General features: G+C 45.7%; 2 protein-coding genes across 3 annotated transcripts in view; one reads left to right on the top strand and one right to left on the bottom strand.

Annotated features, from left to right (window-relative positions):
* LOC109484013 overlaps window positions 1-9,529 on the top strand; it is a 65,666-nt gene extending 56,137 nt beyond the window's left edge. The window contains 8 exon segments of the mRNA XM_019787171.1: window positions 1,118-1,276; window positions 2,612-2,738; window positions 3,360-3,469; window positions 3,945-4,134; window positions 5,039-5,258; window positions 6,072-6,158; window positions 6,543-6,775; window positions 6,812-9,529. Of these exon segments, the coding sequence (XP_019642730.1) occupies window positions 1,118-1,276; window positions 2,612-2,738; window positions 3,360-3,469; window positions 3,945-4,134; window positions 5,039-5,258; window positions 6,072-6,158; window positions 6,543-6,775; window positions 6,812-6,838 (1,153 nt within the window). The 3' untranslated portion in view covers window positions 6,839-9,529.
* A 3,432-nt stretch (window positions 9,530-12,961) lies between these two features.
* LOC109484016 (TBC1 domain family member 19-like) lies at window positions 12,962-26,532 on the bottom strand. Of its 2 annotated transcripts, XM_019787176.1 has the most exons (10): window positions 26,453-26,532; window positions 25,444-25,652; window positions 24,820-24,977; window positions 18,664-18,855; window positions 17,487-17,597; window positions 16,610-16,822; window positions 15,661-15,810; window positions 14,713-14,823; window positions 13,629-13,865; window positions 12,962-13,253 (listed from the first exon to the last, which is right to left on the bottom strand). In XM_019787176.1, exons 2-10 carry the CDS (start codon window positions 25,574-25,576, stop codon window positions 12,984-12,986), a joined length of 1,575 nt encoding a protein of 524 aa, XP_019642735.1. In that variant the 5' UTR covers window positions 25,577-25,652; window positions 26,453-26,532; the 3' UTR covers window positions 12,962-12,983. The 2 variants fall into 2 exon arrangements, with proteins under 2 accessions (XP_019642735.1, XP_019642736.1); XM_019787177.1 differs by lacking the exons at window positions 24,820-24,977; window positions 25,444-25,652; window positions 26,453-26,532 and adding an exon at window positions 24,562-24,631.
* Between the last annotated feature and the right edge of the window lie 1,026 nt (window positions 26,533-27,558).

Below are 27,558 nucleotides of genomic sequence, written 5' to 3' on the forward strand. Positions count from 1 at the left end.
GACTTTCCCCACAGAACGTTCTAAATTTATAAGATACACAATCGGTGAAATGCATACGCTCACTTTATTTTCTCCATACCATATTTTTTGTTCAAAATCACATCTACAACTCGCGCCGTATCGCCGTATCAAAATAAGTGGCTACGTTCTGTCTGAAGCCGCTCCGCACCAACATGGCGGACCGCCGGCCTCGGCGCGGCGCGGCGCGGAGTTTATACAGCTATTTTAGTTACTCCAGACAAGGAAAAACACAAACTATTACTGGAGATACTACAAAAGAAAGTGCAGATTAGGACATGTAGTGTTCCTTCCTTTATTTGTAGAATGGATGGCTGAACGAGTCCCGCGATCGGCCGGTCAGCGACGGGCGATGCACGAACTTGCCGATAATTCGATGTTTTCGTAAACTCAGCCAGTCATAAAAACTCAACCACTACAAAATATGATTCTTGAACTATTTTTTGAGTGGGTTATTACTACCTGTCCACATAATTTGTTGATATAGATACAGTAAAGACAGCCGTTCTTGGTGCCCCATATAGCACCCTATGACGGCCGTCATGGTGTGTTCCCTGTGCACGTCAAAGCCACGTTATAGCGTGTCACTCAGCACGCTTACATACCTGCCTGGCCCCAACCCTAACCCTAACCCTGGCCACTATCCTAGCCCTGGCCCCAACCCTAGCCCTGGCCACTACCCTAACCCGAACCCGAACCATGAATGTCTCTAACAGCACTCATCGCAGCAGGCAGAGAGTAAGTCTCACATGTACAAACGTACACTACCAAATAGGCATGATTGCAGGGACTATGCATGCATGTCTGGATATTATAATTATGTAGTAGAGTGGCTTCATTCTTCAACCAACATCTAGCATACACATGTACACACAGTCATCCCTCAGTAAGACATCTGGAGCCACATAGCTCCCGTGTAGAACTTAAGCTCACACAACCGGTTTTCCCCTTTGGGCTTCTTCAAGTGTACAGAGGCTAAATGACACAAGTTCATGAAGTTCATGAAACTCTTTTAATGAAATTCTAACCCGTTAGTAACAATGTCCAGGTTAATTATAACGGGAATGGTACTGTACTAACCCTGGGATGTCTGTTGCAGTCACAGGAACGTAGCTGTGAGGAAATGCACAGCACAGTACCTGGTGACGATCGTCGAGCGGATGGGCACGGGACGCGTCATGTCAGGCATCAAGGACGTCACGGACAAAGTCCTGCCCACGGCCACCATGTTCGCGTGTGACAGCTCCGGAGAGATCAGGTACGTGCATGGAGAGGCTGAAAAAAAAGCAGTTAAATCAGGCCTCGAAATTAACGGTGTCCTGATGGCCAGTGACACTAGAATTTAAGCTGGGACAACTAATAAATGCAATTTGGGGCATTTTGGGGACAATAGATAAAATTAATAATCAACATCAGAATATCAGCCCTTCTTTTGTTTGGCTCCGGAAAAAGCTCCCCAAAATTTTCTATTTACTCTGCAATTATAGCGTGCATGGAAGTCAGAACGTAACCTAAATAAAGTTAACTTCAAGTTCACGTCCTGAAAAACAGGTTGGGACAGTTCACCCTCTCTTCGGGACAATTGAAATTTATTTTCGAGACAGTGTTGGGGCAATTATAGGAAAAAATATTGATTTGGAGCCCTGTAAATGTGCAGTAATTGTTACTGTTATATCTATGGGATCAGCCGTTGGTGAAGTCAGAACTTTCTGCTACTTTCACTCCTCTTTTTTGAGTTTGCGATTTTCTTGCGTGATTCTAGTCTTCAAACTTTTGCTTTTGTTACGAATAAGGTTCCGGGCTTTTCAAAACTTAAGTCTTTTAACTATATTTACATAATATTCATTTCTTCTTTCCTTCAGATTTTGCTTTCTTTCAATTCCTTTCCATCTGCGTTACTGACCCTTGCCTTTCTTGTCAGCTCTCCTCTTGTTTTGTCTCTGTTTGTCCCTGTGGAAGGTGAGAATTTGCTCTTATGGTAATAATTAGAAATATTGATTGCTGATTGTTACTTCTGTTTGACTCCTGTATTAACCCATGTAGCCTTCTGTAAAGCATGGAAATGTTTTTCCTTGTGATGTTGGGAGTGTATAATATGATATGGTCACAGGACCAGGGAAATGTTTCTCTTGACTGTTCAGGGCTCGAAATACTGGGTGCATGTGCACCTTGGTGCAACCAAAATTGGAGTTGTGCACCCAACTTTTTTCTGTGGGTGCACCAGTGCACCCAAATATTTTCGAAGATTTACATGTAAAGTTATTAAATGTATATTCCTGACATCTAAGTTTCAGAAAAGTAATGAAATCTTTGTTTATTAAGATTATTTTATGAATTATAATATAAAATATGCACCCAAAAAGTGCACCTATTCCCCAAAATGAATTTTGAGCCCTGCTGCATCTTTCACTGAGCACTTTTATGATTCAATGTTGAGAGTTGTTCTGTAACTCCAGTATCTTCTAACACTGTGCCCCCCTCCCGCAGGTACTATGGTAAGAAGGTCCTGTACCAGCTAACACTGTGCCCCCCTCCCGCAGGTACTATGGTAAGAAGGTCCTGTACCAGCTAACACTGTGCCCCCCTCCCGCAGGTACTACGGTAAGAAGGTCCTGTACCAGCTGATGTCTCATGAAGATTTTGACAAGCTCCTGGTGAAACACGTGGCACCGAAACACCTGAAGGACGTACAGAACAAAGTGGAGGAACTCAGGCAGAGGGTGAGATCATGTTTTAACATCCTGGGTTGTGTTATTGTTTTGGAAATATCTTACAGTTGTTTTTTATGTGCCATCACTACCAACTGGTCCTCCCGCTAGTGCACTTTGTCATGCTTATTGATTTTTGTATAGTTCTTTTTTTTATCTAGACTACATTTTATGATATGTAAATAGTTGTATTTGCACATTGTGAATGTTGCCAACATCTGCTTGATGATACTAAGTATTTCACTCCATCTCCCTCCCCATTCCAAAAACAAGTAATAGAGTCACTTTTAGCAGTATAATCTAAACCAGGATAGTTAGTGAGTGCATAGTGAGTGACTTTTAGACATGATGCTTGTTGACTGCAGACTGTGAGACCAGGCTTTAACCTCCTGGCACTTTCTTATAGAAATGTTATAGAGTTGCTCTTGATACTTGATGGTCGATCAGAAACAGGATTCTGTACTTTAACCCCTGCGTGTTGGCTCCAGGGTCTGGGAGAGATGCCAACAGACATAAATTTCAACTGGGATGTGTTCTGGAAATGTTGGGAATCGTGTTATGGAAAGGGCGTAGAGTTGCTCTTTATAGTCAGAAACAGGATTCTGTATTTTAACCCCTGCGTGTTGTCTGCAGGGTCTGGGAGAGATGCCGACAGACACGCCGTCCGCTCGACACAGAAGGGCAGAAAGCGGCGGGTCACGGGCGAAATCTGGGTCAAGAGACAGCATCAACTCTCCCAGCAGGTAGGCCACTTGTCTTGCCAGGAAATCTACAGCTTCAGTCAGTCACTCTCTGCAGGTCTGGCTGTGCAGCTTCAGTCAGTAACTCTCTGCAGGTCTGGCTGTGCAGTGCCTCTTGTGGCTGGTACAGGTCTATGGGTAAAGTGTATCAATTATATGACCATTGTACATTAACAATAGCAACAGATTTTATGAAAATGTCAGTGCAAATAAGCAGTTTAGAAGTTATGTAGATGGGTACCGAGGAGAGGATAAAGACTTATCTAACAATTATAGATACACTATTTTGAAAAACTAACTTGTTTATAGCTAAGGCTGTAGATCCTCTTTTTTTAATCCTACGGTATAATGGATCAGGCTGGTATTCTGTTTTGTTGTTTGTATCTGGGCCTATGACCTCGTGATTCAGTCAAACAAAATTGTTGACGGCAATGTGGCTTTGGTATGTCTGTTTTTCTAACCCCCGTGTCTCTGCCAGCACCCTGTCCACACCGACGTCCTCGGCGAAGAAGAAGTCTCCGCGCGGCGCCGACACGGGTCTGGAGGAGTGTAAGGAGCTGTTTGGGCTGCTGGACGCGCGGGACTGGCAGCAGCGCAGCCAGGGCATCCAGCAGCTGGCAGACATGTGTGCCGCCGGGCACCCAGCCGTCTTCAACAACCTGGTCAAGGTACGGGCTCAAGCACTCACACACTCACACACTCACTCTCTCTCACACACTCACACACACACACTCTCACACAATCACGCACGCACTACTGTACATGGTGGGAGCCAGGGCATCCAGCAGCTGGCTGACATGTGTGCTGCCGGGCATCCAGCAGTCTTCAACAACCTGGTCAAGGTACGGGCTCACTCACACATGCACTCACGCACTCACTCTCTCACTCACTCACTCACTCACTCACTCACTCACTCACTCACTCACTCACTCACTCACTCACTCACTCACTCACTCACTCACTCACTCTCTCTCACACACACACACACTCTCACACAATCACTCACACAATCACTCACTCACTACTGTACATGGTGGCAGCCAGGGCATCCAGCAGCTGGCTGACATGTGTGCCACCGGGCATCCAGCCGTCTTCAACAACCTGGTCAAGGTACGGGCTCAAGCACTCACGCACTCACTCACTATCCGGTTTATCCTCTGTTGTTCCCCATCATCCGAGGGTTAGACGTGCTTCTGAGCACACTGGTCCTCAGGCATATGTGCTGCTGGGCATCCCGCAACAATCTGGTCAAGGTACTAGAGCTAGCTAACACTGTACTGTTCTTGGTTGTTTGGAGTTGAGCCTTCAAGTATACAGGAGGGGGGGGCTTGGATTTCCTTTACTGCCACATTCACCTCTAGTAACATTACAAGCTGCTCCAAGTGGGACCCAAGACTCCTTCCTCCCATATGTCCTCCGCAGGTGTTCGACAGGCTTGTTCCCAGACTAGTAAACATGTACAAACAGCCGTCGACTCTCTCACACACCCCAATTGTGACTCATTCCTCCCGTTTGTCTCGGCAGGTGTTTGACCGGTCTGTCCCCAGACTAACTCCTTCCTCCCGTTTGCAGGTGTTTGACCGGTTTGTCCCCAGACTAACGGACAACAACACGAAGGTGAACCTGTTTGCGCTGCAAGCCGTGCGTGACATTATCCGGCAGGTGGGGCCGTACGTGGACTCCACGATCGTGAACGCGCTCGTGCCGCAGCTGGTCGGAAATCTCGCCTCCAAGAACCAGCAGATCTACAACGCCACGAAGGAGGCGCTCAGCTCTGTGGTGCAGTGTGTAGGTGGGTGGATATGAAAGAATGGTTTCAAACTTTATAAAAAATATTGTGTTTCCTGACCGACCCTAGAAATACTGCCGACCCGTAACTTACCGGTATTTGTGTGAACCCCTGCAAGGGAGATAAACTTTTTGGGCTGAAGTAAAGTACAAGTTAAAGACAATAAAGAATATATCCATATTGTGAAATGGAGGCCACAAGAATGAAGACAGTGACTGCTTTTATCCTTATCTATCTTGCATATCCTACATCTTACCGTCTTACCGGTCCCTTGACCGCGGGTGGTCGTGGGGGCACCTAGTGGCTGAGCACACTGCCTTGATATCCTACATGCATGGTGCTATATGTATGTTTCATTCTTGCAGTGTGTACTGAAATATCTTTCTATGGTACATAACTTTACCATCTATATACTTTAATGATGGAGGTTGTAAAAAGTGAGGGACCTTGTCTTTGCTCACCATTCACCCCAGGCATATTTTTCTACTGTTGTATGCAACTAGGAATGAAGTACCAGTCAAGTATCAATGTTTGTTTAAAGTTAAAACTTTCGATCGAACACAAAAAATTGTCTCACCTAGAGTTTTCGACCAGTCACTCTGGTCTTCCTCAGTAGACTGAGCCAGTGTTGACATCACACTTCAAAGAAGCCACGTGACAAGCCTCACTGGGTCAGTCTAGAGTGACTGGTCGAAAGCTCTAGGTGAGAGAATATTTTGTGTTGGATCAAAAGTTTTAACTTTAAGCATGTAACCACCAACACAGATGAACTTTGATGATAGTATAAGTATCAATGTTGTTTCTCTGCTGTTGCAGACAAAAGCCTGTTGCTCCAGCCGTTTGCCAACGCCGCTCAGTACGGAAACGCTCGCGTCAAGCCGGACATGATCGACAAACTCTCAGGTGAGGACGGGTCCCTTTTCTTATCAAGATTTGAACTTTATTGTTTGTATGCATATATTGTCCCTGATGATTGTCCCTGTATAAATACCTTTTACTTGTTCCAGGTAGGTCTATGACTGTAATATTGTTACTGATTTTATAATTTCCTGAAGTTTTTTATAGACTAATAAGTTAACAATTGTATGACTGTTGTGTTGGTCATAGTTTTAGATAATAACATTGTGCAACTTGTAGTAACTGTTATATTTGCCTAATCCAGCATGTGGGCTGCCAGTTGTGTACTTGCAATAAACCAAACTATAAAATATTACAACTGTTACAGACTGGCTTGTTTCTGCCCCTGTATTTTAACACCAGCACCTCGCTTTGTTGTTCCTCCCTCAGACCTTGTGCTGGAGATCTACTCGCGGAAGCAGCAGTCGGTGATTCGGCACATCCTGCCGGTCCTGTGGCACCTTCTGGGGAACACGACCAGCAGCGGCGCGCTGCCCGGCGGCACCGGAAACATCCGCGACGCAACGAACCGCCTCGCCAACGCGCTGCACATGCAGATGGGAGACGCACTGCTGGAGTTCGCCAGCAGCCTCACGCAGAGAAACCTGCAGACGCTCAAGGACATGCTGGCCAACCCTGTACAACAATGACAGCATGACATGCTGGCCAACCCTGTACAGCAATGACAGCATGACATGCTGGCCAACCCTGTACAGCAATGACAGCATGACATGCTGGCCAACCCTGCACTGTTGTAAAGTTGTGTTCTTGATGTAATAATATGTCAGTGTCGTAAACTTGTGAAACAAAAACTGTCAACATATCAGTCAGCTTGTACAGATGGTCGGTTTTGAGTACTGAGTACTACGTAAAGGTTTGCCTACTGACCAAACAGAGTTATTGGATTGCACCACAAAGTGTTTGACTGTATCAAGATTTAATGTTCATAAGAAACTTTATGGTGACATAAGAATCTAGTCAACTTGTGTGACATACAGCTGGGTGCAGTACCGGAGATGGCTGATAGGGGGCACCCAAGTGCCTTCAGAGAGTTGAATCCCAGGAAGTGACTTGAGCTGCGAGACTAACAGTGAACGCACGGCTGATGCCTTTACTCAGTCCAGAAGCACGAATGTATTTCCTCGGTGTCCGTATTTTGTAGACTTTGTGCATATCAAATAATGAGACTTACCGGTAGAAATGATGCAGGAAAGCAGGCATGACACCAGTAGTACACACATGTATGCACCGGATGCGTGCAGTCCTTTTCATGCTCTGTACCCGTCCTGTGCCCTGCTTTACTGTACGAGAGCCGAGGAAATGGATTGTTGTGGCCTCGTGGCCTGTGAAATGCTGCTGTCAAAGGGACCAATAGGGTTTGTTAGGTCTCCATGCTGCGAGACTGGACTCTGGATTCTGCCACGATTGGCTGGTTTAAACCATGACTCTGCCGTGATTGGCTGGTTTAAGCCGTGACTCTGCTGCGATTGGCCGGTTAAACCGTAATTGCTATGATTGGCTGTTTAACCCGTCCTCCCGTCACACATCCTGTGATCTGTATTTTTGGTCAGCTCCCATGTTCCAAAGGTGTATAGCCAATAGGGGTATTTTTTGTGGTGAACCGTGAAAATAGAAGATATTAGATACCAAAATGTACAAACCAAAACATGCACTTCTATATAGAGATATTAAAGGCCCACTATAGTGCATGTAACGTAACTTAGAGTAGCTAGGTAGTTTTCTACTTGTGGCTGTTATTTTTGTATAATTTGTCCATGTACAGTGTACAATTGGGCTGTACAGAGAATATAGTGTGTAACAGAATAAGCCGTCCCAACCTGTATCTTGTATATAGTAGGTTTGAGAGTTATTGGTGTGAGGGGCTCATTGCTGCTTATGTTCCTTTGCATTTCGCTTGTTCACGTGGGGAAGTTTCAGGTGCAGTTTGGTCGTCACTTGGTGTGCGTGATCTATTACTATAATTGTAACAGCTCTTATGCTGCATGACTCTGTGGATGGGGAGTTCGCATGTGTGCTGCACACTTTATGGTAGGCTTCTCAAGTTGCATTTCATCTTATTATCTGTAAAGCAACAAAGCTCCAGAACTCTGGAGCTCATCTTAGTACGGTTTGTAGCTTTTATCAACCACGATAGGTGCCATTGCACATTTTTCACACTTGGCCAGTTTGTTACCTTTAAGTTTTAGAAGCAAAGAATGTTGTTGGCCTGAAATCCCAGTTGTTGCCTTGTATGTGGTATGAAATGACATCCCTGTTACCGAGTGTTTCTTGTAACCTTCCACGTCGAGATGGTGTGGGGGGGGGGGATGCAGAGAGGTGAACATTACTAGACTTAAGCAGACTAACAGTGAAATTTTCAGCTATTCCAGTTTTACCTTGGTGTATCTTTTTACAACAGTGAGGGGCCCTTCCCTCACTCCTGACTAGACTGTTTTTAGGTGACTGTCTTGTTTTGACTGTGCGTTTAGCCACTGCCAGACCCAGTCTGGAGCCAACTACACACATATCGTAGCCAGAATAACATATCAAATACGTGTGTATGAAGTTACACAGGTGAAGCATTCCCTGCTTGTAGAGCAAGTTTTGTTGAAGAGTGAAGCCCAGTCTGAGTCTGGCAGTGGCGGTGGCAGATAGAGTAAACCCTCTTGTGTATAGCAGTAGTGTAAGCTGTTTGGCTTTGTTGATATCATTGCCTGTAAATAGAGTAGAGTATATCCCAATCTGAATGTCAAACCTCTGTGTACAGGATGAGCTTGAAATGTTGTGAAACTCTTGAGAGTTCTCCCAAGAGTTGTATTGTTTAAATATATGATTATTATAGTGATTTTAAGTTTTTGATGAACTTCCGTCCATGATTTCACTGGTGCATGCCATAGTGATGCAGCCATGCCTCCGCTCCCGGGAACAGGGTTCGGCAACCCATGGAAACAACATCACTAGAACACAGTTACTGTATCAAATACTGCTCTGGCCTACCAAAATCTGTTAATAACTCAGTCTTCAGACTCCATTTTTAACTACTGTGTTCAGCCACACGTATAAACTTATTTTTCAAAATGGTATTTTAAGAAAGTTGGTTTGTAAAAACTTTCACAGTTCCTAGAACAGTATCCAGTCCGGAAAAGTTCCTACACATCCACAAAGGTTGCAGAGTAATCTGTATTGTTTTCTGTATTTCCGACTTGTGCCTGTTGTTCCCTGTTCCCGGAGCTTGTGGGCGAAACGTTGAGCTGTTGTGTCTGTGTGTTGACGAGGCGGCCGCCGTGCCTTGCCTTGTGTCCGTGCACACGGCTGAAGCCCCCGTGCCAGTTGCTGTAAGGTATGGCTCATTTGGTCATTAAACACTGAGAAGCACACTTCTGCCTCAGACTCTTCTTTAATATATAGCATAGCATAGCAACAACCTATAATGTTTAGAGTTAAAACTAAATCCAACACAAGAAGTTCTTTCACCTTGAGCTTTCCTCAGTAGACTGACCCAGTGAGGCTTGTCATGTGGCATCTCTGAAGTGTGCCGTCAACACTGGGTCAAAGGTATCTGGTAGACGATGTCGGCCCCCGTCACGGTTAAGTGAAGGGTGATGGGTGTTGGATCAAAAGTTTGAACTCTAAACATGTAACTACCAAGTTGAACATAGATGAACTTTCATGATAACAACCTAATATAATTTTTACATTTTACACCCCTATACAGAGGAAAGGAATGTGTTTTATGGTGTCCAGAAGATGTCATCAAATTTGGTACTGGGATTGAGTGCAAAGATGCAGTAAGACTTTTCTTCACTTTTATTTACATTTCTTACTGGCACTAGACAAACTTGGAGTATTATGCTATCACGAGTGTTTGTTGCCACAGAGTAGCCCCAAAATGTCTTGTCTGGCTCAGACAATCTGCAATACTGTTAGCATGCCATTGATATGAGTAGGTCTGGTACATCGATGAAGGTTAGACATCCAGGTAACACGATATGCCAAAAAGCAGTTACTCAAACAACTAGATATGATTTAATTTGAAAATCATAAAAATCATATCCAGTTGTTTGAGTAACTGCTTTTTGGCAAAACGTTTGGTACAAAATGTACTTATTTTTTATGGGAGACATGGCTATGTACAGCACGAGTTTACACCTCTGACCATTTGCTCTGACAAACTGTTGGCAAACGGAGCATTTTGCCTCCACATGAGACTAAACTGGACCAAAGAAAATATATACATCGGTTCTCAGAACAGGAATAATTAGAGGTTTCCATCCTTGTGAAATCCAGCTTTACCAGTACAATAGCAGAATGCACTGTGCCTGACCAGTACGTAATGTCCATAGGTCATGTTTGTGTATTGAAGGTGATATTCCATCTGTAGTTTTCAAGTGCTGTGCCTGTAATGGGCAAAAGTTGATGGAACGTCGACCAAACATCCAACAGAAACTGGTTTAGCACAGGTGCCGTACGCTCAGCCACTGTGATTGTTCTACCCTAAGACCTAGGAAAAAATTGTGTTTCCTGTTTCAGTCCTGAAAAAGTTAGGGTCCGTAGGTAAGGATTATCTTTTTTTTTTTAATTTCGTTTTTTAAATTCTACGTTTATTAAAATTTGGCAAGAGTGATTGAACTTGCAAGACGACACATAATAATAACTCAAAATTTGACAAAATTTTCGACTGAATCGCTCAGTCTTCCTCAGCTATCTGACCCAAATGCTGTGGACACGTGATTTTTTTTCTCACGTGTGATGTCAGCAAAGGGTCAAAGGTTGTCTGCAGTCGATATCGCCCCCCGTCCCGGTTGAGCGATGGTTGAAGTGCCCTGATGTGTATGGCCTTTTTATGCCTCAGTCTTTGATTCAGTCGAAAATTTCTGGTGAGTCAAATTTTGAGTTGGAGAACAGTTTAAGTTTTTCATAATGTAATTTTATACCAACTCAGATGAACTTTCATGCTGGTGCCTGTTTCTTGTTTGTTTGTTTCTGCGCTAACTGAAGAGCGCCAGCTGTAGTATAGGATGTGCCTGTTCCTGTTTGTTTGTGCGCTAACTGAAGAGCGCCAGCTGTAGTATAGGATGTGCCTGTTCCTGTTTGTTTCTGTGCTAACTGAAGAGCGCCAGCTTTAGTATAGGATGTGCCTGTTATGCCAAAAAACAGTTACTCAAGCAACTGGATATGATTTTGAAAACGTCAGACGTTTCAGCTAGTATCCACTAGCTTTCGTCAGTGACTGAGAGACCAGAGGGGAAAGCAGGTTTATATACACAACCTGTTGATTGATATGCAAATAAATTGAAGACAAATTTTTGGAAGTCGAAGAAGGAACAAAAGTCAGACAAGTCAAGACAAGATGATGCAAATTAGTCTGAAAGCTCCTGTTATACAGGACAGGAGCTTAAGTGTTGTCTGTCCTCGGGGCTGGGAGTGCCAAATCCCAAGTGCCGGAAAGATCGACCCGTAGCCCCCCTTCCCTGTTGAGGGTGGGGTTGTACATTCTTTCATATATTGCCTCTTTAACACCCCGTTCCCACCAGCGTGTTTCGCGGTCTAAGACATCCGTGGACTCGAGTTTGAAAGAGTGACCCTGGTTGTGTTGTAGGTGGTGGAAAATAGCTGAGGAGTAGCCGTTGGCACTAGGTCGGCAATGTTCTTTGTACCTTACTTTAAGCGGTCGACTTGTCTCTCCGATGTAGGTGTTGTTACAATTGGGCTCCTCACATTTGAGTCTGTAAATAACATTCGCCTTGGTACCCTTGTGAGGTCGGTCCTTAGGGTGTACCAGTCTTTGTCTGAGGGTTGAGTGAGGTTTGAAGTTAGTGGCTATGTTGAAGTTTTGGAAGATCCGTCGGAGTTTCTCAGATACTCCTTGGACATACGGAATAGTGATGTTGGCCTTGTTTTTGTTGGTCAATGGTTTGCACTTCTGGGTTTTCTTAGACTGATCTGAAGGTTTGAGCGCTTTGTTGAAAGTCCAGTTTTGGTAGCCACATTTAGCCAGGGCACCTCGGAGGTGTCTTTGTTCGTCCGTTTTGGCTTGGTCTGAAGTGACAATGTTGTCTGCACGATGGAAGAGAGTTTTGATCACTGCTAGTTTGTGTTCCAAAGGGTGGTGGGAATCAAAAGCCAGGTACTGATCAGTGTGGGTTGGTTTCCTGTACACTTCGAAACGAAGGTTACCTGCACCAAGTGTCATCTACATATCGAAACCAGTTGGCCGGGGGAGTGTCATTGAAAGTGCTGAGGGCTTTGTTTTCAAACTTCTCCATGTACAGGATCTCCGACGGATCTTCCAAAACTTCAACATAGCCACTAACTTCAAACCTCACTCAACCCTCAGACAAAGACTGGTACACCCTAAGGACCGACCTCACAAGGGTACCAAGGCGAATGTTATTTACAGACTCAAATGTGAGGAGCCCAATTGTAACAACACCTACATCGGAGAGACAAGTCGACCGCTTAAAGTAAGGTACAAAGAACATTGCCGACCTAGTGCCAACGGCTACTCCTCAGCTATTTTCCACCACCTACAACACAACCAGGGTCACTCTTTCAAACTCGAGTCCACGGATGTCTTAGACCGCGAAACACGCTGGTGGGAACGAGGTGTTAAAGAGGCAATAGGAACCTGGATGTCTAACCTTCATCGACGATGTGCCTGTTAGGATGTTTAGGATAGGATGTTTAGTATAGATCGAGTTGAAATAAAGGCTCAAACAAACAATGTGCCTGTTCCTGTTTGTTTGTTTGTTTGTTTGTTTCTGCGCTAACTGAAGAGAGCCAGCTTTAGTATAGGATGTGCCTGTTCCTGTTTGTTTGTTTGTTTGTACGCTAACTGAAGAGAGCCAGCTGCAGGAGAGGAACCAGTTTCAGCGTGGTCAGGTCCGACAGAACCGCCTCCGCCGCCGCGTAGGACGACACTTCCAGCAGGTTCGTCCGGCGGAACGAGAAGATGGCGAACGCCAGCACGGACAGGATCTCGAGCGAGTCGAATCCGAGCACGCGGTCCCACAGCAGCAGCAGCTGGTCGCTGCCCAGGAACCCCGCAAACGCCCGCATCAGCCACTTAAAGGCAATCTTCAGCGGCGGGGCACCCACGCCCTGGAAGGAAGGAAGGAATTAATGAATGGTGCATTTCTGTAAAATATTGCAGCCGTCTGGCTGAAATATGTTTCGCTTACATACAACTCACTTCCACAGATAACTTAAGATATTACATAATAAAAGGAACAATATTAAAAAAGTACAAAAAGGACAATGAGTGTGTGTGTGTGTGTGTGAGTGCGCGCGTGCGTGTGTGTGTGTAAGAGTATGGTAGAAGAGCTCCGGCTCGTGTGTCTGTAGTAGAGACTCGAACAGCGCGCAGAGGGACATGATGCCCTGCGGGTGGGACGGCATGTGGTGTGTGTGCGCACGTGCGTGTGTGCGTGCGTGAGTGTGTGTGTGCGCGTGCTTGTGTGTGTGTGTAAGAGTCACCTTGAGGTGGTAGAACAGCTCCGGCTCATGTGTCTGTAGCAGAGACTCGAACAGCGCGCAGAGGGACACGATGCCCTGCGGGTGGGAGGACATGTGGTGCAGGTGGGAGAAGTAGCGCGTGTACATCTCCCGGAACACGAAGTAGAGCCGGGCCGGCTCGTCGTACACGAAGCACAGCGAGGCGCAGTACATGGTGAAGCCGTGGAAGGGGATCACGCCGCTGGGGGGGTACGTCACCTGCAGGGGGGGAATACTTTTTATGTTTACCGAAGGAAAACATATTGGTTTTGCTCTGTTTCAAAACCATTAAGGTCAATGACCTGAACCAGACGTCTATCACCATGGTAACTGGTGTGGGGTTATATCATGCAATTTCATAGCAGGAGGGATTTAGACTGCTGTCACCATATATGAATGTTTTTGAGTAAGAATTAACAGAGCAATATGCAATATTGCAGAATGTCAAAATTTTGTTCTGCAATTCGAAAATACTTTCTGCAAATACACCGACACTTAAAAGTCCAGATCTAAACCCATGGCATATACAAAATTGCATGTTGGCAAACATTGTACATGCAATTTGAACAATACAGCACATGCAAAAGTATTTGAATATTATAGAGTCAGTTACTGTAGTAAACAAATAAGCCCTAGTCTGGTCTGATTTTTTTCAGTCTGCAAAATTGCAGATTGCTTCATTTTTCTACTGCAATATTGAAACTGTCTCAGAGTCAGACTGCAGTTGGGTATTTCTAACACTGAAATGTGTTATAAAGAAAGAGACATTTGCAAAAGCTGCTCACAACACGTGCAGCTGTAGATAATAAGTTACATCATTATGCTGGTAGATTAGTACAGTGGCTTCCTACTGGGAGACGTAGAGTGGGACGTCCTTATACTACACTTTTGTCCATGTTAGAGAGAGACACTGGTCTCGCAGGGACTGCATTAGTGTCCACTATGAGAGATAGGACATACTGGAGTAACTTCATCAAGTGTACCTCACCAGATTAGTATAATCCGGAGGCATGATGATGATGATGCTAATCCTTACTGTGTATTATCTAATATATCTTAGCCTGACCTGGAACTCCTCCAGCCCGAGTTTTCCCCGGATGTATGACTTTGCCGGCGTCGCGCTCGTGTGGGCGAAACATCGCAGCACGGTCGTGTCACGCGAGAAGATCAGCAGGATCTGGGATAGAAATCATCACTCATAAATACTTTTACTGCACATGTATTATACATATAGGGCGATGTTTCAAAAGATGTTTAGATGCTAGAAATTCAGCACCTTTTCATCGATCATCCCATACAGCAGGATCTGGAATAGAAAATCATCACTCAATGTGACTCGTATACATGTATAATTGTACATATAGGGCGATGTTTGAAAGATGTCTAGACACTGGAAATTCCACCAGTAACTCTAAAAGTACTGTATTGGACTCTCTTGTGAGGAAGATTAGTCCCTTGTAAGGTATTTTGTATATTTGTTATGAAGCAGTAAGTGCCATACTTTGTACCATGTACAATCCTTGTCCAAGTTTATTATGTAGATGTTAATATAGCAAATCAGGCTGAGGATAACAAGATGTGAATCACTGTTTTCAACAATGGTATCCTGATTAAGGATGTACGGTTTTGTAAACAAATGAATGAATCTTTATTCAACTTGTAGACATTACAATTGCCTGAATTGCGTTGAATTTACAAAGTATAAAATATTAAGTTACTTATTAAAAGCATTAACAGTTATTTACATTAAAATACATTTGTCATAAAATCTTCTGGAATCATTTATACTAGTCGGAGTTGATGCATTCATATACATATAAAATAACTAGTACATAACTACATTGCGACATACTGTCGTGGTAAGTCAGTACAGAAATACACTGTGTTGTCGGATCAATGGGCTAATCCCTGATTTAGGAGATGTGTCAAGTAGGGAATAGGAGAGTTTTTGTTCGTCCGGCATAATGGAATACATAATGGTATAATGGTAACTACATGTAGATACAAAATCTACCTGGTGCAGCAGATCCTCGAACACGAAGTAGTAGTCGTCGTTCGCGGCCGTGAGTTTGACGTCCTTGTAGATGAGGCTGTCGATGAGAAGGTCGTGATGTATGACGTACGACTTCAGCTGCTGGTAGTACAGCTGGTCAACGCTGTCCACCTAGCGCGGGAGGGAAGGGACATGATTGGTCAACGCTGTCCACCTAGCGCGGGAGGGAAGGGACATGATTGGTCAATGTTGTCCACCTGGGTGAGGGAAGGGACATGATTGGTCAATGTTGTCTACTTAGCGCAGGAGGGAAGGGACATGATTGGTCAACGCTGTCCACCTAGCGTGGGAGGGAAGGGACATGATTGGTCAACGCTGTCCACCTAGCGCGGGAGGGAAGGGACATGATTGGTCAACGCTGTCCACCTAGCGCGGGAGGTCAACGTCAATGATTGGTCAACGTCAACCACTGTTAAGAGGGAAGGGACACAGCTGTACTTCACCAATGTTAAATCAACTGTAAACCATCTAAATGCTCTCCCTGCTTGCCCCATCCTTGCACACTTGCACTGCTAGACAGAAATGGGAGGAATAGAGAAACACCTTACCCATGGCCATATTTTGTGGCAAACAGAGACACTTCCTTAACCAATCCTAAACTTCAACCTCTGCTGCCTCCCATCTCTTCTTTATATCTCTTGTCTCAGGGATACAATAAGACCTTGACCCCCAGGATCTGTGCCCTTACCTTGACCCCCAGGATCTGTGCCCTTCTCACCTTGACCCCCAGGATCTGTGCCCTCACCTTGACCCCCAGGATCTGTGTCCTTACCTTGACCCCCAGGATCTGTGCCCTTACCTTGACCCCCAGGATCTGTGCCCTTCTCACCTTGACCCCCAGGATCTGTGTCCTCACCTTGACCCCCAGGATCTGTGCCCTCACCTTGACCCCCAGGATCTGTGCCCTCACCTTGACCCCCAGGATCTGTGCCCAGATGGCCCCCCGCAGCCCGGTGGGACAGCCTTTCTTGGCGTACTGCTGGGCCAGCGGGCTGTGCTCGGCCTCCAGAACGCGCCGGCCGAGCTTCGTCCGCTCCGAGGCGAACACGTCGGCGGGAATCTCGGGCGAGTCGTCTACGCCGGCCTGCGGCTCACTGATGGACAGCTCGCTGAAGTCTGCTTGCTGCATGTACATAAATACTAAATACAGAAAACAGTACTGACATCAACAACATTCACACTGCCTGGAGCTCACTGATGGACTGAAGTCTGCTTGCTTCAACAGGAGAACATGACATTACATTACATGACTCCCACAGAGTAGACACCTATGTTTCACTATCATGAACAACATCCACCTGGCCTGGGGTTCGCTCACTTAAGTCAGATTGCTTCATAAATAGAGAAATTTAAACATCACAGATCAAAAGCAGATGTTGTTGTAAGTTGTAACACAGACTCCCAGAGTATGCTGAATCTACAGCACTGACAACATCCACACTGCCTGGGTCTTACTGGTGGACAGTTGGGTTGGTTCAACAGGAACAGGAGAGATCACAAGTCACGCACGCTGTTGTCACAACAAACAGGCTCTCACAACATTGAACATTGTGATCACAGCTCAGGTACTGTGTAGGTTCTTTAGAACGTAATGCAGACATTCTACTTATTTTATTTTACATGGTGCACCAAAGTACCTTCAGGGAAAGGGGTGATGCTTTCAGCGTGATGTACGTTCAGCACCAGAGACAGGGACTGTAGAGTAAGTGTGTGTCACGCAGCCAATTTTTAGGTTCCCATTCCTATTCCCAAACATGAATTTTGAGCCCAGATATCAGTCTGCTCACCAGCTGTTTCCTAGTCTTGGTCCTGAGCGGCAGCTGCACAAGGCCCCATAGGTTACAGTGGCTGGCCTGCTCGCTCCAGTTGGAGTTGGGGTTTCTCAGGTTCACCAGGACCTGTACAGGAACAACAACACGTGTCACTAACACACACACGTGCGCACACACACACACGCACGCATGCACACGCGCGCACACACACACACACGTTACAGTGGCTGGCCTGCTCGCTCCAGTTGGAGTTGGGGTTTCCCAGGTTCACCAGGACCTGCACAGGAACAACAAACTAAGTACAAACTAAGGACTAACACAAACAAACTCACTCACTCACAGTCACAGAGGTTACAGAGGCTGTGCTTCACCTGGAGAAAGTCCTTGGGTGCGTAGACGGGTCTGAAGAGCAACAGGTCCAGACCTGTACCTAAACCGGTACCGGCACCTGATGTTATGTGTAGGTACATAGAAGACATACATGTAGAACACATAGCAAATTTCATTTATTTCGAAACCTTTTAGCCATGCAGGGCTAGTCTTCCAAGGCTCAAATACATGGAATACAGGCACTTCGAATTCGTTACATATATACATAGGAAATAGTGCATAAGATACAGTGCAAACGTTTAAAAAGACAAAAATACATCAAACATTTAAAGGAACGCACAAATGAATACTGACAATTTAAAAACTAGAGGTCGGCTTCATGTGACACTGTTTACTATGGCTTTCTTAAACTTGAGAAGGTTACTCAGTGTCTTGGCATGATAAGGTAGGTCGTTCCACAACGATATTGCACGATGCAGGAATGAGCGCTTCTTACTGTTCGTCTTAGGTTTGGGTAATCTAAAGTTGTACTGTGCAGCAGATCTGGTATTGTGAATGTGAGATACATGAACAGGCACAAGGGAGTTGTATATATACTGTGGTTCATGACTATTGACAATCTTAAAGAACATAACCAGGGTGCTAGAGGAGAATCTCTCACTCACAGTCAGCAAATACGTATGAAGCAAAATCCTGTGCTTCACCTCGAGAAAGTCCTTGGGCGCGTAGACAAGTCGGAAGTGCGAGAGGTCCAGACCTCTGTACCTGTACCTGTACCTGTACCTGATGCTACATGTATGTTTAGCCCTACGTAAAACACATAAGAATATGTAAGACTATATCTAAGAGAGCTGTGCGTCACCTCGAGAAAGTCCTTGGGGGCGTAGACGGGTCGGAAGTGCGAGAGGTCAGGTTCCTCGGTTCCGAGCTCGGACCAGCGCGAGAGCAGCTCCTTCTGCTCCTGCGGGGGTCGTCGTCGTGCCAACGGGACGCTCAGCTCCGTGCACATCGAGTTCAGACTCTTCAGGATACGCTTCTCCCACGCTGCCTGGGCCTGCAGGGGGGGGGGGAATTATCCCATCAGTCTAACACACCAAGAACTATTACCAGTCTACTAACTAGTACTACTACTACAACTAATTACACTGCGCTCTCATTGGTCATCCGTAATAACCTAATTAACCAACCCCATATAAGGCATGCGCGCCTTATCACTTCATCCATTTCTTCGGAGCCGTCCGCACCGCGAGGAGCAGCAGGCTAGGGTCGTAGTGAAGCCCTGAAGCCCAGCAGCTTTCCCGGTCCCCACGTGCAGAACTTCTTCGTTCAGCTAGCAAGTTTGCTCCAAGAAAAGGTTTGGGGTGCGGCGAGGGTAACATTTCTCTTTTACAAACGTTTTTCTGCATTTCTGAGTGCTCACCAGGTCTGTTTTAGTAACAGTACGTTCGGGGAGTTCGGGCGCACGTGGGGCCGCCGTCTCTTTGTTCTGACACGTTTTGTTTCTCGTTTGGGTTTTTAGAAGGGTGGGCTTCAGCATTTTGTTTTCTGAGTATTACTCAGGGAGGGCGACTCGAGTCAAGTTTTCCCAAAGCGCTCCACGACTTAGCCTACCTGCTTCGCGTGGCGGAGGCTTGCTCGGGTTGGGGAAATTTGGTCTGACGAACTTGTTCTGACATGCACGTTGTTGTTGTCGTCTTATAGTATGGATTCCAGCAACCAAGCCAAGCACCTCTGAAGCCGGAAGGAACCCACGCACAGTAGGACAACAACGAGACCAACCCGGGCAACGCAGAGTACAGCAAGTTCTCCCGGCCGAGGGACAAGTCCAGCCTCCAGCCCCCAGCAAAAGGCACCCCATTCCGGAGCAGCAGCCAGCAGGAAGAGCAACAGGACCCACAACTCAAGACCAGCCGACGCCGCGGGGCAGCGGCGAAGTTCAGTTCGAGCGTCGGAGCCGGGACAGCCTCAAGCGGCAGGCGACCGGCTCTGGCCCCGGCAAGACTTGCAGCATCGTCTCTTCGCTGACGTGGTTTACTGTGGTTAGCCATTTGTTTCGTTGCTGCTGTATTGTTGATTTGGAATTTCTCGGATTTCGATGCGGTTTGTGATAACCAGCTTTCGTGTAGCTTGGTGTAAAGTTTGGGCATTTAGAACCGGGACTGCCGGTGTTGTGCTTGTTCTGGTTTCTAATGCTAATAATGGTTGTCTGTGATTTGGAACGCACGTGCAGGAGCATTGCACGTGGCGCCAATCTCTTTCGTATGCAAATTTTGGCTATGCGCAAGGGGCGTGAAGGCCGAAATCAGTGCGGATATTCACAAGATTGTACTGCAACATGGCGGTGCAACGAGGTGACAAGGTGGTCACTGAGTGAATGTTTAGCGCAAAGAGTTTGTGGCTATTCACAACATTGTACTGCAACATGGCGGTGCAACGAGGTGACAAGGTGGTCACTGAGTGAATGTTTAGCACAAAGAGTTTGAGAATATTCACTACACTGTACGGTAACATGGCGGTACAACAGGGTGACAAGGTGGTCACCGAGTGAATGTTTAGCGCAAAGAGTTTGTGGCTATTCACTAGATTGTACTGCAACTCGGCGGTACAACGAGGTGACAAGGTGGTCACCGAGTGAATGTTTAGCGCGAAGAGTTTGTGGATTCACTAGATCGTACTGCAACTCGGCGGTACAACGAAGTGACAAGGTGGTCACCGAGTGAATGTTTAGCGCAAAGAGTTTGTGGCTATTCACTAGATTGTACTGCAACTCGGCGGTACAACGAGGTACTAGGTGACAAGGTGGTCACCGAGAGAATGTTTAGCACAGAGAGTTTGAGGATATTCACGAGATTGTACTGCAACACGGCGGTACAACGAAGTGACAAGGTGGTAACTGAGTGAAGGTTTAGCACAAAGACTTGAAAGAGCTTGAGGATATTCACTAGATTGTACTGTAACACGGCAGTTCAAAGAGGCGACAAGGTGGTCACTGGGTGAAGACTTAGTACAAGGACTTGCGCCCGGATATTCACTACATTGTCCTGTAACATGACGGTGCAACGAGGTGACAAGATGGTCTCTAGGTGAAGACTTAGCACACACAAAGGGAGTGGGGAGTGTGGATATCCACTAGACTGTACTGTAACACGGCGGTGTAACGAAGTGACAAGATGGTCACCTAGTGAAAATTAGCGCAAAGAGTTTGCGCTAGAGGTTGTACTGTAACATGGCGATGCAACGAGGTGATGAGATGGTCACCAGGTGAAGACGTAGCGCACACAAAGGGTTTGTGGATATTTACTAGATTGTAATGCAATTTGACGGTGTAACGAGGTGACAAGATGATCACCGGGTGAACACGTACAATGTACTTTCAAACACACAGGGTGTGCGGATATTCACATGATGTACCATAACATGGCGGTGCAACGAGGTGACAAGGTCACGGTGACAAGGTGGTCTCCAGGTGGAGATTTAGCATACAGGGTGTGCGGATATTCACGAGATTTTTCAGTAACCGTTGGTACAACGAGGTGACAAGCTGGTCACCAGATAAACGCTAGAGATCGATGGCAATCAATATCAAGTATGTACCAGTTATCCATAGCGTTAGCGAGGGCGCTGGTTTTGACGCTGGAGCCATGGACGCAATCCGCAGAAGTGATGGGCGAGAGTCCTTTCAAGGTCAGAGTTTAAAAGTGATGTTGGCCGCGTTAATTTAACATGATGCATCATCACAAGAATAAACACGTCGTGAGTGTGTTTGGTTAGTAGAGATCTCATAAAAGGTTGCGTCATGTGGTTTTGGGCACGCTAGCGGGTTTGCACCGCTTATCTTCCTTATCTTTGCAACCGCGTTTTGTGAGTTAAGTGGTGGACAGCCCAGCGATAGGACACGTGAGGAGCGTAACTGGATTTACGTCGCCCATGCAATGACAGTCTGTGTTCTCAGTTTCTATTCATGGGCTTGTGGAGTCGTTCGTCCGTCAGGTTGACGAGGACCGCTTGTAAACCATGGGCTTGTAAAGCACTAGTGAAAACACGTAGTGATATTAGGTCGAGAAGTAGGCTACATCGGATGAGCAAGGCAAGGTTTACACAGTGCATGTTAGTGTCGGCGAGGCCTCACTTGAGCGTCCCTTACCACGTTTTAAGGCCGCAGAACACAGTATTTATGGACAACCCCGGGGGTCTATATGACGCGGCTGCAGAAAGTAGTGCAGACAAATTCTTGAATCACTGTGTGGTATAGAAAGGTATCGGCTTGTACACCGTATGATTTGATTGTGAAGACTTCCCCGCTCGTGTATAAATGCGCTGCATTACGCAACTGCGTACGCTCGGGAGATGCGTAATGAGGTCGAATAATAGCAGCTCACCTTACTGAGCGTCCAGGGGGACCGACTGCATAGGAGGTACGGCAAGTTCATATTGGAATTGAAACGGGTGACGATCTGTGGATGATTCCCACCACTTACTGAATAGCTCCGCAGGGAATTTCCTTTTCACGACGGAACTCCTATATTTTCGTTTGGCTCCTTTATACGTACTGTATTATGTGATTTTCTTAGCCATAATGATTATAAGACCTGATCAACTTCACGATGTTGAAATTGTTGAGATGGGTTCACCGTCTGGGCTCAACAGATCGTGACCCAACACACCAGATGGTGGCCGCTCTTACGTGAGCCAGAAACCATGGCTTCGATGATATCCCAGCCAAGTTGTGCAAGTGCATTTCAAACCGTGGATAAAGTCAGCAAGAGGGCTGTGTGCATTGGCAAGAGATCAAGAATATCCCAGACAGTCCGGGGCCATAATACTGTTCCTTAGGGAGAACTAAGAACGATGTAAATCAAATTGTTATTAGGATCTCTATGCATGAATTGGGTATGGGAGGAAAAATTGAGAAAGGGGAATTTTATACATTTGTTCGGGAATAAACATGTACACTGGATTGGAAGGATCACTCGTACAGGTCAGGAAGGGCTTTAGATCGGCACCTCCTCATTGCTGAGCAGACGGCTATCAATTGTGAGGATGTTTTCTTTGGTAATGTGTACATTGAACCATGTATAAGGATGGGGAAAGTCGTACACAATCAACCTCCATTTTAACGCTTTCGCTAATACCGTATTATAAGAGACGGGGAAGTTACGAGGGAGAAACGCTCCAAAGGTGTACTTCTGAGTGCGTCTTCGCCCTGCACGTGATCGGAACATAGAGAGGCAGAGTGTGTGTTGATTTCATAAGGATGGTGATATGTTATGAAATCTGTGCGCATAAGTGCTGAGGCCAGGAGAACATACAGTTCAGATAATATTATAGGAAAGTAGTTATGCACCTAAGAGGTGTACGCGGGTAACACTCAAAGGTGAGTCAAGATCAGGTCTTGGACGGAGAAAACAAGCCCTGACATATATCAGCACTTTGTGCCGCAGGTTGACACAGTGACACTCAATTCTCTATCAACCCTTTGGATTATGTCCTCAATCGGGAAAAAAACAGTTGATTCTTACTCTTATGGAAAGTCGATGGGCACCAGCAACATGATGACGGATTTGGTGTAGCTGGTATTCAAGGACTGTTTTCGGACACGGCAGAAAAGGGTCACATATATCAGTGAGTTTGAAATAAAATGTGTTCCCAGTCATTTCATTATATGTCAGTCTTTGAATGTAGTAAGGGAGTTGATGAGTATGGGGATATACTTCCAGATGGAAGTGTAGGAAAGGATAAGGTGACATGCCTTAGCGGGGACGAGGAGTAAGGACAGCGCGACGTAGGCACTGTCCCATAACTTATGCAGGATGATCCGATGATTGCGCGGTGTGATTAGTAACCTAATTACACTGCGCTCTCATTGGTCATCCGTAATAACCTAATTAACCAACCCCATATAAGGCATGCGCGCCTTATCACTTCATCCATTTCTTCGGAGACATCCGCAACACCGAAGAGCACGGTGGGGGCCGGCCCGTAGGTATGGGCAATGCGGGATTTCTAGAGCGAAGTCAGGGAAGATAGTCTTGGACGCTTCCCACCCCCCGCCATCTCAGCAAATAATGCACATTTGCAGGGTCTAGGCTCCCTCCGCGCGACTTCGGCACTGTCCCATAACTTATGCAGGATGATCCGATGATTGCGCGGTGTGATTAGTAACCTAGTACAACTACAGACTCTTCAGGATGTGTTTCTCCCACGCTGCCTGAGCCTACACTTTTCCCTCTCAGTCTACCACAATTTATAGTAAAAGGTTGAACTTTATTCCAATATAAGGGTTAAACAGAAATTTTCAGCGACCACTGTCGCCTTCATCGGGATAATCAATGACCAATCACTTCACAACGTGATCTCGCGAAAGTTATGGTTACAAACACGTGACCTTATTCACACAAGACTTTACAGATGCGTGACGTCAGCAATTGATAAAATGTGCCAGGGAGTTTATATCATCCATTTGTTGTTTTTTTTGTTTGTTTGTTGTGTTTATCCCTAACCCACCTTCCTCATGTAGGTGAGTTTCCCCAGCCCTGTTTGTTTGTTTGTTTGTTTGTTTGTTTGTATGTCTGTGTAACAGTTTATGTACCCCTGACCCACCTTCCTCGTGTAGGTGAGTTTCCCCAGCCCTGTTTGTTTGTTTGTTTGTTTGTATGTCTGTGTAACAGTTTATGTACCCCTGACCCACCTTCCTCATGTAGGTGAGTTTCCCCAGCCGTTTGTTTGTTTGTTTGTTTGTTTGTGTTTACCCCTGACCCACCTTCCTCATGTATGTGAGAGGTTCCTTCTGGTCCTCGCGAGGAGCAATGCTGAGTTCCCGCTGAGCACAGATCAGCATCTCCCGGTATTTGTTTGTTTGTTTGTTTGTTTGTGTTTATTTACCCCTGACCCACCTTCCTCATGTATGTGAGAGGTTCCTTCTGGTCCTCGGGAGGAGCGATGCTGAGTTCTCGCTGAGCACAGATCAGCATCTCCTGGTATTTGTTTGTTTGTTTGTGTTTATTTACCCCTGACCCACCTTCCTCATGTATGTGAGAGGTTCCTTCTGGTCCTCAGGAGGAGCGATGCTGAGTTCTCGCTGGGCACAGATCAGCATCTCCCGGTACACGGCGTTTCGCAGCTTCCGCTCCCAGCCAGACTCCTGCAGCGCTGACAGCAGAGACTGCTTCAGGTCACCTGCAACCAGAAGGAACAAGACTGGCGATGAAAACACACATCGCCATGGCGACGGTGGTTGCTGTTGGGGTTATTGTTTGCATGGCACTGCCATCATTTCATGATTTTGGATGTTGAATAAACATAGTGTAACAACAAACGCAAACAGCAATAAATCTCCCCCTGTTCTGATTCCTTCCTTTCATCACATCTTCTCATTACATTTTGCGACACTGTCGTGACACTCTGATCATAATACAGAAGCAGAATTTTTGGTAACATTTTTTTCCAGTAACAGTCCAAAATCAAATAACTTAGGGGGGCCTAAAACGGTGACATTGCATCTGTAAATCTGTGGCAAACCCTTTCGGGGTGTTCTGTAGAATAAAAAAAGGAAAAAAGGAATAAAAAAAGGAAAAAAGGAGAAAAAAACAGGGATTCATTTGTACTCTAGACCAAATTGTCTGTGTACAGGCCGGATACTTACCCAGGTGGAAGTTTTCCTTCTGTGCCTGGGCCGTGGCGGCCTGTCTCATGTCTGTGTAGAGGGGCGTGGCCTTCAGGTTCCGGGTTACCAGGTCAACCAGGTGAGACAGCTCCATGTCTGCCGGCACAGCCATCCTGCACAGGTGAGCTCACACCTGCAACAGGTGTGCTGACCCCTGGGAACCGGCCTCAGGCTCTGCCTGTGTCTGTCTGAAACACAAGGACATGTAACATCTGTGTCCATAATATCACCCTAGCCCATAATATCGCCACCTTGAGAAAAAGTCTGCTTAAACATATTTTTACTGTGCATACCCTAGGTATGTGCGTTAGAGGTGTGCAGGAGTGCATACCAAAAGTATGTTGCAGTAAAAATATCTTAAAACACACTATTTCTAAAGGTGGCGATATTATGGACCCTGGTGATATTACGGACACAGATGTTATGTGTAGATAAAAGAGAACTCTACTGTATGTTTGAGGTTGTGAGTGATATTCACCCAGGTGAAAGGAGTATTGCACAGGTGTGCTTACACCTGCAACCTGCACAGGTGTACTTACACCTGCACATGTGTACTGACACCTGAAACCTGCACAGGTGTACTGACACCTGCACAGGTGTGCTGACACCTGAAACCTGCACAGGTGTACTGACACCTGCAACCTGCACAGGTGTACTGACACCTGCAACCTGCACAGGTGTGCTGACACCTGAAACCTGCACAGGTGTGCTGACACCTGCAACTTGTTGTTGTTGTCCTTGTTTAACGTCTAATATCTCGCCAGACATGGTCTCTTGGTGCTGGTTTACGCTTGGTTCAGTTCAGAGTCAAATTGTCTCTCTAGGTATTTTACTCTTGGTGTCTTTATACCTGATAACTACAACTGACAAACGGCCTCAAGCTCTGCAGTACAGTGGCGAGCTAGAGACCAGGTATTATTTCGGCGCTGAGATTAAATAAACTTGCTATTAATCTGTCAGTATCTCGCTGACAGCCTGCCCGACCTACCTAGCCGCCTGTATGCGCGTAGGTTCGGTGCTGAAAACGCGACGCGGAAATCAAACCGTGGATGTTGTCACCGCCGGTCGCGGTCGTTTCCATGACTGGAACGCCGCCATGATGGCTGGAACAGTCCAAGTCATACAGAGGGGTACAGTTTTATAAATAAAATTTTATCACAATCAATATTGAGCTAAACCACATAATTTATACTTATATAATAAAAACAAGTCTTATTTATATAAAGTTAATATTTAATGCTATTTACTATGTTCTTTTTTCTCTTTCTATGGTTGGCATTTTAACACCGCTATTTTAGACACCCCTTTGTCACTATTGGTACATGGTACAAGCCATTACGGGAGTGTGCGATATTCATAGCGAAGGGTTATGTCTTGAGGAGGGGAGATCCGTGTCAGTTCTGGGGGAGGGAGGGAGAGAAAGCCAGGAGGAAAGTGAAGAAATCCAAGTCCTCTCTCAGGATGGTCATAGCTAGAGTGATCTAAGCAGACAGATCTCGTTAATCCTCAAATGCAAGGGACCTCACGTAAACGCGAATTCGGTCATAATAACGTTAATGATGAACTGTACTGTAATCATGAATGTTATTACCATTCAGTATGTGGCATGGGTTGAGGTAGATCTACTAGATGTATGAAGAAGAGGAACGTAGATTGTATCAGATTATAAAGATCTGCTCTCTCTCTTTGTTGTATAGTTTACATTCTATTACAAAACGTCTCTCATCTTCCTAGATAACGGTACGGACATATTCGTTGTTCTATGGACATTTGGGCGAGGGTGGGAGTTTGGCCGTTGGCTGGCTGGTGTTCGGGGGTCGAATTTGACTCAAATTTGACTCAAATTCGATTCATATATGGAAAGTCACCATGTAAGTACATGTACTGCAATGTCAGCCAAAATACTGCTTTATTGTCACTCACCCTATAGATCAACATATATAGTAATTATGTTAAACAAACAGCTTTTTTAATACTAGTAGTACTTAACTTCGTACACTTCTTTACCATAAAAAAGTCAATGCGAGAAGTTTAGCTGGCTAAAGTTCTCCTCATTCTGCTATCAACGATGTTTGTTGCCTTCAATTGGCACTG

Source organism: Branchiostoma belcheri, unplaced genomic scaffold (assembly GCF_001625305.1).
Source record: "Branchiostoma belcheri isolate BF01 breed outbred unplaced genomic scaffold, Haploidv18h27 scaffold68, whole genome shotgun sequence".
NCBI classification, from domain to species: domain Eukaryota; kingdom Metazoa; phylum Chordata; class Leptocardii; order Amphioxiformes; family Branchiostomatidae; genus Branchiostoma; species Branchiostoma belcheri.